The following is a 15379-nucleotide window of genomic DNA, read 5'->3' on the forward strand; positions in this document are numbered from 1 at the left end:
TACCCTTGGAGCGTAGCTGGCATTCTCTATGCTTTTTTGTTCCCCTCGTTCAGTTTGAGCTCTAGTCGCTCATCTAGATTGTTTGCATTATAATCCTACAGTGACCAGTCAGCATTTCTGAATGGGGCAAGATCATAATGCTAATGCTTTGGAGCTAGTTAGTGTGATGTTTTCTTCTTGGTTTAATGATATGCAACCTGGCTTTCGAGCAATAACTCTAATAATCGCAACTTTGCAAACTACCTAAATTGTTCACATGCACAAATAATGAAAAGACTGGTGTAAGCAACTACAAATAGATCATTACACCGACTGGATTTTGCACCCAAATCTTGAGAAATATGATGCTAACCATTGCAGTTTAAGGAGAGGAAAGGTTTCATGAAATGCAGCTAGTAGGAGATGAAGATAAAAAACTAACTGTATAATGATGACAACAAAAGTGGGAGAAATTGTTTAGGGAAATACTTTATGCAGTAAACTGACTGGAAATTGTTACGTTCTTGTCCATACATTACACTTGCAGATTAGAGCAACATCAGAATTACAAAATTTCCAAAATATTGACATGTAGCTAAGTTGGAAGTTCAACTTTAGTATGTTATTCTCCAGATCGCTGTAAGTAGCTGCTCCATAAATAACATGTAGAATTAAATGTTTCTTTAATAAATAAATAATTACAATAGCTATTATATAAGGTAGGATTAATATAATGGAATGATACTAAAAATGCTTGTAATTCTGAAATAAATACAAACTGCTGGAAATACTCAACTGTTTGGCAGCTTCCATGTAAAGAAACACAAATAATGTTTTCGTTTAAGAAGGAACTGCAGATGCTGGAAAAATCGAAGGTAGATAAAAAATGCTGGAGAAACTCAGCGGGTGAGGCAGCATCTATGGAGCGAAGGAAAAGGTGACGTTTCGGGTCTGAAAAAGGGTCTCGACCCAAAGCATCACCTTTTCCTTCACACCATAGATGCTTCCTCACCCGCTGAGTTTCTCCAGCATTTTTATCTACCTTAAATAATGTTTTCAGTATTTTTTTAATTTAGTTTTAAAAGGATATCTGTTTCACTTATCTGGTTTGTCTACTCCAGGAAGCAGGAGACCATGATACCACTACAGAGAGTGTGAATGAAGATACCAACCACGATCCTCACTTTGAGCCAATAGTCTCACTTCCTGAGCAAGAGGTAAAAACATTGGAAGAAGATGAAGAAGAGCTTTTCAGGATGTAAGTAATATATGACGTATAGCAAGTCTGCTTATTGTGCCGGAAACTAGCTCAATATGATTTGTTTGGGTAGGTGTTTGATAAACTGATATTAATTTCATATGTTGGTGTCTAATGCTCTGCTGCAGATGGTTTTGTAATTCCAATTTCTGTTTGATTAGCATCTTGGACTTTCAGTTTGGAGTTTATCCAAGAAAGTAGATTCACTTTCTTCTTATTCTCTCCCCTTCTTTTTGTGTCATCTTGAGATCTCCAGCATTGGCTTCCTGTTTTCCTCTGCCATGCTTTTCATTTTGAATCTCTAATTCTGATCTATTTAAAAATAATAGTGGGAAATAAGTAACTTCTATTTATGTAGGCTTTGATTACACGGTGTAGCACCATAAATTACTTTAACTTGTTTGATGGTGTCTTTATTGCCGCATTCACAGAGATACATTGAAACGCTTGTTCTGCAAGTTATCCATCAAATCATACCGTACATGAATACAATAGATCCTCTCCTGGAAAAACACACTTGGCGTTACCATGTTCTCACTTCCATCTTCCAACTTCCAAGTCTCTGGAACATCAGATCTTTATCTAAACAGACATGCAATTTAGAGGTACAGCGCGGAAACAGGCCCACCAGGTTGGCGCCGACCAGCGATCCCTGCACAATAACACTACCATACACACGCTAGGGACAATTTTTACATTTACCAAGCCAATTAACCTACAAACCTGTACGTCTTTGGAGTATGGGAGAAACCCGAAGATCTCAGAGAAAACCCACGCAGGTCATGGGGAGAACGTACAAACTCCGTACAGACAGCACCCATGGTCAGGATCGAACCTGGGTCTCCGGCACTGGATTCACTTTAAGCAACTCTACCGCTGCGCCACCGATGTCCCAGCGATACTGTATCGATGAAGTTGGGGCTGCTCTATACCTGTTCATTGTGACTACTTTTGAAATATAGTCATTAATCCTTTTGTTTTGAAACTTGAGAAGCCAATGTGTATAGAGCAAAAGTCCCATAATAATGAAATGATTTATCAAAGAAGTAAATTCCCTTAGTCTGCAGCTATTGAGTGCTCAAGTTTTTATTCTGGTCAATAAAATACTATTGTCGTGTAAACACAGTCCCTTGCAGATTACTGAAAGTGCTGAAATAATGGCCATGAAGAAGCCCTTGACTGTCAAAATTCCTGAGCTGCTTCTGTAAATTTGTTGGTAGACAAAAGTGCTGGAGAAACTCAGCGGGTGCAGCAGCATCTATGGAGCGAAGGAAATAGGCTATGTTTCAGGCCAAAACCCTTCTTCAGACTAAATTTGTTACTATTTTTCAAAAAGATTTTGTTCAATTTCAACATTCTTAAAATCTTTTGCAGCCTTGATAAAAGCTTTGATCAATTGTTTGTACTCTTAACAGATTGCTGTGATTTTTAAATGAGTACTTTAGTACTGGCAAGATATTAACTGCATTTTCCTGATGTAGATGGCTATCAAGAATAAATGGGGACTGAACATGATATGCAGTTACCAATTGTGATGTGTGAGGACAGCTTCCACTTGGCTTCTTGTGCCACTGCAGCCTTGCACCTGTAAACTATGTCACCTCCCTTCACTCCTGTTGTTAATGCTTGCTTTCAAGTTTCCCATTTCCTCTTTGAAATACATTATAACATTCCTGAATTACTGCTTTGGTTCAGGTCTAATCTTTATTCCAGGCAGCCATTAGTTTTGGGGCTGCTATAGTTAAAATAGCTGGATTCTCATTTATTTAGTAGCTCTTAGTGCTTCAGGATATTCCAAAGTACTTTACAACCAATGTTGTGTCTATCTTAGCAGTAATTCAGGAATGTTATAATGTATTTCAAAGAAGAAATGGGCAACTTGAAAGCAAGCATTAACAACAGGAGTGAAGGGAGGTGACATAGTTTACAGGTGCAAGGCTGCAGTGGCACAAGAAGCCAAAAATCCACAAACCCGGCTCTCCCGGCAGACCCATTGTCTCTGCGTGTTCGTGCCCCACCGAACTCATCTCCACATACCTTGACTCCATCCTATCCCCCTTGGTCAAATCCCTCCCCACCTATGTTCTAGACACCTCAGACACTCTCCGCCGCCTCCACGCATTCCACTCTCTGGGCCCTCACCCCCTCATCTTCACCATGGATGTCCGGTCACTCTACACCTCCATCCCCCACCAGGATGGCCTCGGAGCCCTCCGGTTCTTCCTCGACCAGAGGAGCAACCTATACCCAGCCACTGACACTCTCCTCCGCTTAGTGGTCCTCACCCTCAACAACTTTACATTTGACTCCTCCCATTTCCTCCAAACACAAGGCGTAGCTATGGGCACACGCATGGGCCCCAGCTACGCCTGCCTCTTTGTCGGGTACGTTGAACAATCCTTGTTCGAGACGTACCAGGGCCCCATCCCCGACCTCTACCTCCGTTTCATTGACGACTGCTTTGGGGCCACCTCCTGCACCTACACACAACTGACTGACTTCATCCACTTCACCACCAACTTCCATCCGGCACTCCAATACACCTGGACGATTTCCGACACTTCCCTACCATTCCTTGACCTCACCATCTCCATCGCAGGGGACAGACTCCTGACCGACATACATTACAAACCCACTGACTCACATGGTTATCTGGACTACACGTCTTCCCACCCTGCCCCCGTAAAGACTCCATCCCCTACTCCCAATTCCTCCGCCTACTCCCAATTCCTCCGCCTACGCCGCATCTGTTCCCAGGATGAGACATTCCATACCAGGGCATCGGAAATGTCCTCGTTCTTCAGGGAACGGGGATTCCCCTCCGCCACCATAGATGAGGCTCACACCAGGGTCTCATCCATACCCCGTAACACTGCTCTCTCCCCATCCCCGCAGTCGCAACAAGGGCAGAGTCCCTCTGGTCCTCACCTTTCACCCCACCAGCCGGCAAATACAACACATAATCCTCTGCCATTTCCGCCACCTCCAACGTGACCCCACCACTCGCCACATCTTCCCATCTCCCCCATGTCTGCCTTCCGCAAAGACCGCTCCCTCCGCAACTCCCTCGTCAATTCTTCCCTTCCCTCCCGCACCACCCCCTCCCCGGGCACTTTCCGTTGCAACCGCAAGAAATGCAACACCTGTCCCTTCACCGCCCCCCTCGACTCCATTCAAGGACCCAAGCAGTCGTTCCAGGTGCGACAAAGGTTCACCTGTATCTCCTCCAACCTCATCTACTGCATCCGCTGCTCTAGATGTCAGCTGATTTACATCGGCGAGACTAAGCGTAGGTTGGGCGATCGTTTCGCCGAACACCTCCGCTCAGTCCGCAATAACCAACCTGACCTCCCGGTGGCTCAGCACTTCAACTCCCCCTCCCATTCCCAATCCGACCTCTCTGTCCTGGGTCTCCTCCATTGCCAGAGTGAGCAACAGCGGAAATTGGAGGAACAGCACCTCATATTCCGTCTGGGGACCTTGCGTCCGGATGGCATTAACATTGAATTCTCCCAATTTTGCTAGTCCTTGCTGTCTCCTCCCCTTCCTCAACCCTCTAGCTGTCTCCTCCCACCCTCCCATCCGCCCGCCCTCGGGCTCCTCCTCCCCTTTTCCTTCCTTCTCCCCCCCCCACCCCCCATCAGTCTGAAGAAGGGTTTCGGCCCGAAACGTCGCCTATTTCCTTCACTCCATAGATGCTGCTGCACCCGCTGAGTTTCTCCAGCAATTTTGTGTACCTTGTGTTTATCTTACATTTGTTGCCCAACATTCCCCCACTTGTGGTGTTAGTGTCTGGAGTAATATTGACCATGATACCAGGGTCCACCCTTCTCTTTGTCAAATAGTGTAATGAGAGTTTAGGGCCCCGACCGCCCTGACGTGGGGGCTTCGATCGCCCCAACTGCAGATGGTTCGACTGCCCCAACCGCAGGAGAATAAAGAGGAAAGAAGATTAGACTTTATTGCCTTCCATCACAGTGAAGAATGTGGGGAATCTGCTGTGGTGGATGTTTATGTTGACTTTTATGTAGTAGTGTGTCTTGTTGCTTTTTTTAGTATGACTGTATGGTAAATCTAGTTTCACTGTACCTTAATTGGTACACATGACAATAAAATGCTCTTTGAACCTTTGACAGGGCAATGACACCGTGGAAAATTCTGTAATTTGAGCACAGATTTCTCTGAAATGTCTTAAATCCACAGCAATTTGACTATGAAACAACTCTACTTCTATTTGAGTCATGGGTACCCCATATAAAATTCATGATTTTGAGGATTATTTAGACTTATTAAAATTTAAAGGATTCTCTGTGGGAAATGATAGGCCCGGTTTTACCTTAGTTTAACATTTTTACATTAAAATGAGAATTCTGTGTAACCAATAGATTGGAGCACCTTGTATTCCAAACATTCAAATGAATTGCATTAAACTGACCAAAGCTCACGTGCTCTCCTTTTCCCAGCGTATTAACACTGACCAAGCGTACACTTTGGGTTGTGGGAATCTTCTAGCCTTGTAAGGAGCTCACCAAACCGTTCACTGAACAACGTTTGCTCTTTTCCCAATCCATCTGGAGAGATAATTTAATGATCTGCCTTTTCCTCGAAAAAGTAAATGATGTCCAAGTGTTTAGAAAAGTCTGGCGGTAGGATTTAAACGGCCAAACTTTGTTTTTGTTTCGACAGGCGTGCAAAGCTCTTTAGATATGCCTCTGAGAATGACCCTCCTGAATGGAAAGAACGAGGAACTGGAGATGTGAAGTTGTTGAAACACAAGGAAAGGGGAACAATTCGCCTTCTGATGAGGAGAGATAAAACTCTCAAAATCTGTGCAAACCATTATCGTAGGTCACTTCGCTCAAATTCCAAATGTAGCTTTGCTGTTGGCAGTTGTAAACTATGCTAGACTTTTCTTGGGAATTAATATTTCTTTTTTAAGTTGCTCCTATTGCATGGTGGTAAAATCTCTGAATGTTCACGAAATCTCCCTGTGACTGGAATTGTGCTGTTTTGAATAGTATATATTGTGAATCTGAGGTGCTGCTTCCTTTTATTCGCGAAAGGAAGAATTGCCTGTTGAAATGCCATGGTAATCGGTATGAAAATATGCTGTTCAGAACTAGAAGGAAGTCTGAAAAAATAGAAATGACATTGATGGTGAAATCTGTACTCTGGGAATCAGAAATAGTAGCAAGCACTCTACCTGGTCTCCCCTCCTCCACTTTTTTTCCCCCCCACATTAATGACTTTAACCATGGTTCAATGTGCAGTTAATGAATTTGTGATGATATAAAAATGTATGCAGTGAACTACAAAGAGGATAAGAATCGATTACAGCTGGGAGAATGGGTAGACAATGGCAAATGAAATTTAATGCAGAGGAAATGGCCTTGATCAGGGTCCTTGTTTAGCCAAGATTTCTGTTGCTGGCAGCACTTAAAAGCATCTATGGCTGTCAAATAAAGACCAAATGTAATTGGGTTATACTGGCCTTGCTGTTCAACACGTGGTACAGAGTTTTTTTCGGGTTCATATACAAACAATGTGCACAGAATTGGGCCAATAAAAGGCACTATCTCTGGTGGACTGAAGCAATGGCCAGAGAATTAAGAAAGCATTATTTCAAAATTAGTTTGATATTTTTCTGGCCTTTTGAAAATATTGGCTGTCTACAATTGAGGAACTGTCTTTTGGACCAAAGTGAATCCTGTTTTTATTCTTTCCATTTTACAAAAAATATATAGAAATGTGCAGCTAATTCAGTCAACTACCAAAATGAAACTTTTTTTACAATAAGCAATTAAAAAAAAAAAAAATGTTGATTCATGGGCATTAATTTAATTTCTAGTTACACCTTCCATGGAACTGAGGCCTAATGTGGGAAGTGACCGGGCATGGGTGTGGAATGCACCTGCTGATTTTGCAGATGAAGAACCCAAACCTGAGCTGCTGGCTATCCGATTCCTGAACAAAGAAAGTAAGTATTAGACTGAAAATAAATGTCTCTATATATACATTTTTGATCTTGAAGATAACAAAACTGAAATTATATACTACAAAGATTAACATGCCATAGTGTTCCATGATATTTTGCAGTGAATAGTCAAGTCGAGAGAGTTTATTGCCATGTGTCCCAGATAGGACAATGAAATTCTTGCTTGCTGCAGCACAACAGAATATTGTAAGCATAAATACAGAACAGTTCAGTGTGTCTATATAACATAGACCATGTATATACACAAATAAATAAACAGATAAAGTGCAATAGGCTGTTATAGTTCAGAGTTTGTTTGATGGTGTGTTTAACAGCCTGATGGCTGTGGAACAGAAGCTGTTCCTGAACCTGGATGTACCAGATTTCAGGCTCCTGTACCTTCTACCTGATGGCAGCAGATAGATGAGTGTGTGGCAGGGATGGTGTGGGTCCTTGATGATGTTGGCAGCCTTTTTGAGGCAGCGACTGCGATAGATCCCTTCGATGGTGGGGAGGTCAGAGCCGATGATGGACTGGGCAGTGGTCAGAACTTTCTGCATTCTTTTCTGCTCCTGGACGCTCAAGTTGCCGATGCAACCAGTCAGCATGCTCTACTGTGCACCTGTAGAAGTTCGAGAGAGTCCTCTTTGACATACCGACTCTCCGTAATCTTCTCAGGAAGTAGAGGCGCTGATGTGCTTTCTTTATAATTGCATCAGTGTGCTGGGACCAGGAAAGATCTTCAGAAATAGGCATACCCGGGAATTTGAAGTTCTTGACCCTTTCCACCATTGTCCTGTTGATATAAACGGGATTGTGGACCCTTCCAAAGTCCACAATAATTTCCTTGGTTTTGCTGGTGTTGAGAGCCAGGTTATTGTGCTGGCATTATTTGGTCAATCGGTCGATCTCACTTCTATATTCTGACTCGTCACCATCAGTGTTTCGTCCCACAACAGTGGTGTCGTCGGTAAACTTGATGGTGGAGTTCGCACTATGTCCGGCTTCGCAGTCACAAGTATAGAGTGAGTAAAGCAGGGGGCTGAGCACGCAGCCTTGAGGTGCTCCGTGCTGATTGTTATCGAGGATGACACATTTCCACCAATACGGACAGACTGGTCTGTGGATGAGGACGTCAAGGATCCAATTGCAGAGGGATGCGCAGAGACCCAGATCTGAGAGCTTGGTAACCAGTAGTAGTGCCGGCTATTTGTTCTGTACCTTTTCCTACCTCTAGTTTCCCTTTCCCCTGACTCTCAGTCTGAAGCAGGGTCTCGACCTGAATCGTCAACTGTTCCTTTTCTCCAGAGATGCTGCCTGACCCGCTGAGTTACTCAAGAGTCGAGAGTTTTATTGTCATGTGTCCCAGACAGGACAATGACATTCTTACTTGCTGCAGCGCAACAGAATATGTGAACATAATACAGAACGGGAGATAAAAATTCAGTAGTAGTGAACACAATAAATAAACAGATAAAGTGCAATAGCAATTTTTGTAGTAATATTTCCAACATTTATAATTTAAACAAATAATAGTAATAATTCCAATATCTTATCTTCTGGAAAACTCTCGTTTGACTTGACAAATCCGACATGTCAGTGAGCAGTGGAATTTAAGTTCAGTTAATAGTGAGAATTGTAATGTCCAGTCATAGATAATGATGCCACAATGCTCTGCCTCTGGCCCCTCACCTGATTTGGCTTTATGGGGCCCCAGACGCGTGATGGTATGTAGGATTGGTGTCTGACCACCTGAAATTCCATGCAGAGCAGCTCAATTCAAAAGCAGTTTGAGATGTGACAAATAATGCAGGTTAGTGTTGCCCAGATCCTTCAAAATAGACAAATTGTTGAGGGAGGGTGTGAGGGTAAGGAGAATCAACATTAAAAAAAAAAAACAATAGTGCCTGGAACACAACTATCCGCTTAGGTGTAGGAATGAACCACAGATGCCGGTTTAAACCGAAAATCGACACAAAGCTGGAGTATATCAGCGGGTCAGACAGCACAGGGCTCGAAATTAACGGTTGCCCGGGTGCCAATGGTCACCTAAAAGGGGGGGGGGGGGGGTGGTGTTCCCAAAGTCTGCATTTATCCCATAGTCAATGCTACTAAAACAGATGATGTGGAGTAGACTTTGTGCAGTACTATTAGTGGGATCTAGCTGTCACAGGCTGGGTCCTCAAATGGGGGGTGTCGGGGAAAGTGGGAGGGGGGAATGGGGGGGTAGGAAAATGGGAGAAGAGAGGGAGAAGGGGATGTGAGGAGGGGGGGGGGGGGAAGAGGGAAGAAGGGGGGGAGAGGAGAAGGGTAGGGGGGGGGAGTGGATAAGGAGGGATGGGGGCGGGTGGGGGGTAGAGGGGAGTTCAGTCTACACTCACTGAATCCATCCCTGTGAAAAGTTAGAGATGGTGATTTGGATCTAGAAGTGGACCAATACAAAATAGAATTGAACGATTCAGACATCTTTTCATTTGCACAATTGATTTTATTGTATTAATTTAAATATATTAATGTTTAAAATCCATGCAATGAAGGAAGAATATTTTACAGCCCATCTGTAGTTCCTAACCCTAACCCTAACTGGGCGTCACCCGCAGGACAGCGTGTGACGGCGCACTACATGATCAGACACCTAAATGTCGCCCCTGGATTTTGAACATTCAAAAACATGCAAAAAAAGGAAATGTTGTTAGCCATTTGCTAGGTGGGAACGAGTAGTGACAATGAGACTCAAGACTAATTTGAAGTTGGTGTGACTGGGGTGGGGGAGGTATGGAGAGAGAGTGAATTCAGGGGTTACTTGAAGTTGGAGAAATCAATCATCATACCTCTGGGTTGTAAGCTGCCCCAGCGAATGCTGTTCCCCCAATTTGTGTTTAGCCTCACTCTGACAATGGAGGAGGCCGAGGACAGAAAGGTCAGTGTGGGAATGGGAAGGGGGAAAAGTGTTTGGCACTTTATAGGTGTCGTTATGTAACGTTGCATCTAAACAAATATATTCCTGAAGTGTTATGCTTCACCTGTAGGTGACACAATATTTGATGATTTTTGTATTTAGTTTGTCATATTTTTATAAATCTCGGTGCCAAGTCCTTTCTTGAATGTAGAACATTGCGGAGCAGGAACAGGCCCTTCGATCCACATTGTCCCTGCTGAACACGCTGCCCGCTAATCTCCTCTGCTGACATGTGATTCCTGTCCATCTATTCCCTGCATATCCATGTTCCTATGTACAGACCTCCCAAATGCCCTTGAGTTTAGGCTATTTTAGTATACCATTCTTGGTTAGAACATCAGGATCGAAAATGACTTACTTCTACTGAGGCAATTGTTGAGGACAATATGAAAACCGTACTTTTCCACGGATGTGGTGGATGAGTCGATTGAGATGATGCAGTGTTGCCATTTACACTTTTGAGCTTGCATTGAAAAACAAAAACAATGCATTGGATTGTCATAAAGTCACAACTGGTTTGCTGATTAAAGGCATGTCATTTTTCAATGAAGCTTCATATGAAAGGCATTACAATTAAAAATAAATTATGTATAGTTGCCTCTTAAACGTTTTGGAGGAGCGTTCAAGCCCAGTAGGTTCAGGTTGCAGTGGTTGGTTGTAATATTGATGTTAATAGATCTGGAAATTTTTCGGTTTACATTGAAAAACAAAAACAATGGGTTGGATTGTCATAAAGGCACAACTTGTTCACTAATTCCCTTGTGGTAGGGAACCTGTTCTGGCCTGGTTTGACCAATGTAATTCCAATGCCATCATCTATAATTGACTGGTAATAAACGTTGGGTGAATATAAAGTGTGGATATCACATAGGCAAGCTCTACCATTTTAAGGAGTGTCAAAAAGGGCATAATTTGCATTCATGGTAATTTTAAAGTTGCTTATTTTAGTATGTGATCTGCTAAATGTTGGGCAGAAACCTGTGTTTACCTACATGTTACAAAAATATAAAGATTAACTTAATGTAAGATTTCACCGAGCGGGTGGCAATTCGTAAAAACATAAGAAAACTTAAACTCTCAAGTCTAATCAACTCCAAATTTACACGATGGGTGGCAAATCCATTGGGCACCCAAATCTTTTCGCATCTATCTGATCATAGCAGTTGTATCAGTGTGCCTGTAATAAAGTTTGGGGGGGGGGGCTGTATCCAAAAACCCAGGGCTTCCAGAATCTGGATCACACCCACTTCCTGAATATATGTAAATACTGTGATCAGTTTCACTGGTACAAACTGACAGCTCAAAAGACAATTCATCCACTATTGGCATCAGAGTGTGATATAAAATAGCCAATTCTTCTGGGTAATTTCTCATAGATCTGGAGATTTCCTTTCAGATTCGTAATGATTATTTAAAAGAGTATATTGCTTTGACTTGCCTTGTTTCACCTATTCCTGAACCTCCAGCCTATAAAACAGACTTGGTCTTCGATCACGAGTGCATTGTGACAGGAGAAAGATGAATTACTTTAAGATGGTTATGCCATCACAACCTTTCCAACCACTTGACAAAATCCATGGAATTAAATTTGGATACTGTCTGAATGAAATGGTAGTGGTCCAATAGAAATCTTTTTTATAAACACACTGGAGTAACTCGTGTTTCCAGAAAGTTTACTCAGAATAGTGAAATGCTGCACTTAGATTAGTCTTTATATTTGTGATGTATGCTGAATATTAAATTGATCACTTACTGAAAGCATTTAAAACGTTTCTGGTGTTTATAAATAACGACACTGTTTTTCACTTGTTAGATGCACAGAAGTTTAAGGCGAAGTTTGAAGAATGCAAAGGGAAGATGAAACTAAACGGTAAAATAACTTTTAAATTCTGACACAACATAAACATACAAATAGTGAATATGCAGTTGGAATAATCACTGACAACATTGAAAAGTTTGCATTTAAATTGAACTGTCCCATAAAAAAACGAATGATTGTAGTAGATTTGCTGGGAAGTTGTGATTTATTGTGTGTGAATGCAGAGTTGGGCCAAGACTGCAAGGTGCTTTACCACTGTGTGTGTGTGTGTGTGTTGTGTTGTGAATTTTACCACCTTGGAATGATCTGAGATGCAAAATAAAAATACAGAAAATAAGACTAAAATAAAAACAGAAAATCCTCGAAATACCCAGCAGATCAGGTGGCATCAGTGGCAAGAGAAACATTAAGGTTGTCAGTCATTAGCATTTCATCTGATTGAAACCGCCACAATCCATGACTGGTCAGGAATCTACTAACAGTTATTACTCATTGTTTTAATCATTCAGGAAATTGTGTTAATAGAAACATTTTAATCTGAAAGATGAAGTCATTTATAAAAAACGTTGATTGAAGACTGTTACTGAATTGACAGAACTGCATACACAGATATTCAATTTGCTGGGATTTGCTGTTATAAAGATATTCAAATACAACAATTCAAAGACAACAGGACATGAGAAGCATTTTATTGGCTACTTCACAATTTTGACTTTTTATTTGATGCAGTTTTGTAATCTTTTTATTTGATGCAGTTTGTTTTGGTGGGGGGTGATTTTTTTTCTTCCTTTCCTCCCCATCCCCATGTTACTCTTGTAAATTTAAAGGTGAAGGAAAATGATCTTGAAACAATTTGGGCAATTAATTGCTGGCTCAATCTGCGAAGCCCATGTCCCTTTTAATGATCTTTTTTAAGCTTGTGGTAGAAAATCTGCTGCTTTACCTCGTGGAACAGTGGTTGTTCACTATATTCATGATCGACATCAAGAATGTTGGGCAATAAAGGGACCTGGAAGGTGGGAATATTTCGAGATCAGGATATTGTATGGTGAAACAGCTTGTGAATGAATCTGGTCAACTTCTCTTATATGTATGTTGCTAGAGAAATTTTAATGTCTCTACTAAAATGGTCAGAATATTCAAAAATGCTTTGCAGCCAGGACTGACTTTTGAAAAGTAGGTACCATTAGATGAACAAATGTGGCCAAAAAGTGTAAAGCTGAGATGATTGACCTTGTCTGTTTTGTTTGCCTTGTCTAGTTACGTAGAGGAATCTTAATTATTATAAGAATGACCATTGACGCCCGTTTTCAATATCTGTTTCCTCTTAGATGATGATGATGATGAGGAAAATCCAGATAAGGTTGCTGAAAAGCTAGAGGAATTGTCTGTAAAGGAGGATAAGAAAGGATCCACCAAAGAGGAAGAATGTGAGAAGAAAGAAGTGACCAGTGAAAAAACTGCCGAGAATTAAGTAATCCTGGTCCCCGTTTCCCTTTCCTTTTTTTACAGCAGACTGTAATGAACTGGGTGTGGGCACGGATGAGCTCTTCCAGGCTCTTGCCCTGCGATCCCAAATTGGTTATGAAGATACAGTACCTTCACAGAATGTCATTCCTCAGTCATTAGCCACCATAAATGTGCTAGTGTATTCCTTGGTGAAAATTCTAGGAGTGTTAACTACTGCCTTATCTATTTACAGTCTTCTGAGAGATAATTTAAATCTATTACTTTAATTTCTCAAAATTGGTAAATATAACATTGCTTTACAGTGTATGACTGACTTTTTTTTTTTAAACTGTTTTGTGAATGAGACTTAATGTCAGAATTCCCACATTGGGTAGCAGATGGTTTATAACCAAATAAAATTCAGTTAAGTTGTACATGGAAAAAGAAAAACTCTTAGGTTTTTTTTTATTATAACTTTTGCCCTTCAATGGTTCTGGGCCAAATATGACACAAATGCTGGAAGATTACATTTAAGATTTTTTTAAATTTTTACTCTTTTTTTTTTTCCCCCCCCCCCCCCCCCCCCGTCTAAATTGGTAACTGACAGATTACATAATAGAAAGATTAGTGGCAAGTTCATTGCAGGTTTGGTTAAAGATTTATCTTGATAACTGTTAGACTGCAAAAGGGAGAAACAGGTAGAGATTTCTGGTGTAATTTAACCAGGTTTGGTTATTGTCACCGTGAGGGAACTGTCGTGCAGCAGGAGATTGGTGTAGTGCCAATGCCCTCCGGCTGGAACAGTTATTGCCCCAGTGGCACCCCCTAGTAAACCGATACTAGTCCCAATACATTGCTATCAGATCGTGAACTGACACCAAATATTGTCTGATGGTACTACTATAATGCACGACTAATGCATGTAAAGAGGGAGTGGTGCTGATGGTTTCACAGTGGATTTCTTTGATTTTCCTGCTGGCTCCAGCTTTGCTGTTGACACATGGCATTATCTGTAGCGGTCGCCATACAATTGGCTTGCACGACATCAGTTATACAGGCTTTACCTACAGAAAAGATTGATCAGCATGAAAGCCAGAACCTGTTCTGATAAAGTTCGCGTTTGCATTTGCTTGCCCTGGACCACATTTGTGTATAATCTTTTTTTTCTGTTGGAATGAACAAACCATCTTGATCTACTGTTTTGTAATGGGGGAAACTTATAAATGAAACTGTTGAGAATGGCTACATTCGTTAGGAAATTTGCAATAAAGGTTTTTGCAAACAGCATGCAGTGCAAAGAAGGTACTTTGTAGGGTGTTTGAATTGATTTGCTTTATTTTTCTGTTTGCTTCCACCATCGGGCTACATTTGCATTAAGAACGTTTCCCATTGTACATAAGTGCAGCAAGATAGGTCTCAGCAGTTTATCTGAACATTAAAAACTCTTGTAGAAACCAGGAACTGCAGATGCTGGTTTACACGAGGACACACAGTGCTGGAGTAACTCAGCAGGTCAGGCAGTATCTCTGGAGAACATGGATAGGTGACGTTTTGGGTTGGGACCCTTCTTCAGACTGATCTGACATCAAAACCTGAAACGTCGCCTATCTATGTTCTTCATTTAAAACTCTTTATTTGGTTATTTTAGTATTGTGCGATGCACCATCACTGTCGGGTGTAGGATTTGATACAGAACTAAGTCTTGGCTTCATTAGGAGGAAGGGTTCTGTATTATTGACTGACTTTGATTCCATGCTCATAGTTACTGTTGGCAGGACTGGTGAATACTGCAGATGCTGGAATTTCGAGCAAAAAGCACAAAACGCTGAAGGAACTCAGTGGGCCAGGCAGCATCCCTAAAAAATATAGATTGGTGATGTTTCGTGTCAGATCTGAATAATGGCCCTGACCCAAAACATCACATATCCATGTTCTCCAAGG

General features: G+C 41.6%; 1 protein-coding gene across 3 annotated transcripts in view; it reads left to right on the top strand.

The window, feature by feature from the left end:
* The window catches only part of ranbp1 (RAN binding protein 1), a 17324-nt gene extending 2599 nt beyond the window's left edge, over nt 1–14725 (top strand). The window contains exons 2-6 of one of the 3 annotated variants that reach the window (XM_033043859.1): nt 1101–1237; nt 5924–6081; nt 7086–7214; nt 11984–12040; nt 13321–14723. In XM_033043859.1, coding sequence (XP_032899750.1) covers nt 1101–1237; nt 5924–6081; nt 7086–7214; nt 11984–12040; nt 13321–13463 — 624 coding nt within the window. In that variant the 3' untranslated portion in view covers nt 13464–14723. Of the gene's footprint in view, nt 1–1100; nt 1238–5923; nt 6082–7085; nt 7215–11983; nt 12048–13319 lie in introns of all 3 variants that reach the window. The other 2 variants (XM_033043860.1, XM_033043858.1) reach the window with 2 other exon arrangements.
* Nucleotides 14726–15379: the final 654 nt, after the last annotated feature.

This window comes from Amblyraja radiata, chromosome 25, assembly GCF_010909765.2.
Source record: "Amblyraja radiata isolate CabotCenter1 chromosome 25, sAmbRad1.1.pri, whole genome shotgun sequence".
NCBI classification, from domain to species: Eukaryota; Metazoa; Chordata; class Chondrichthyes; order Rajiformes; family Rajidae; genus Amblyraja; species Amblyraja radiata.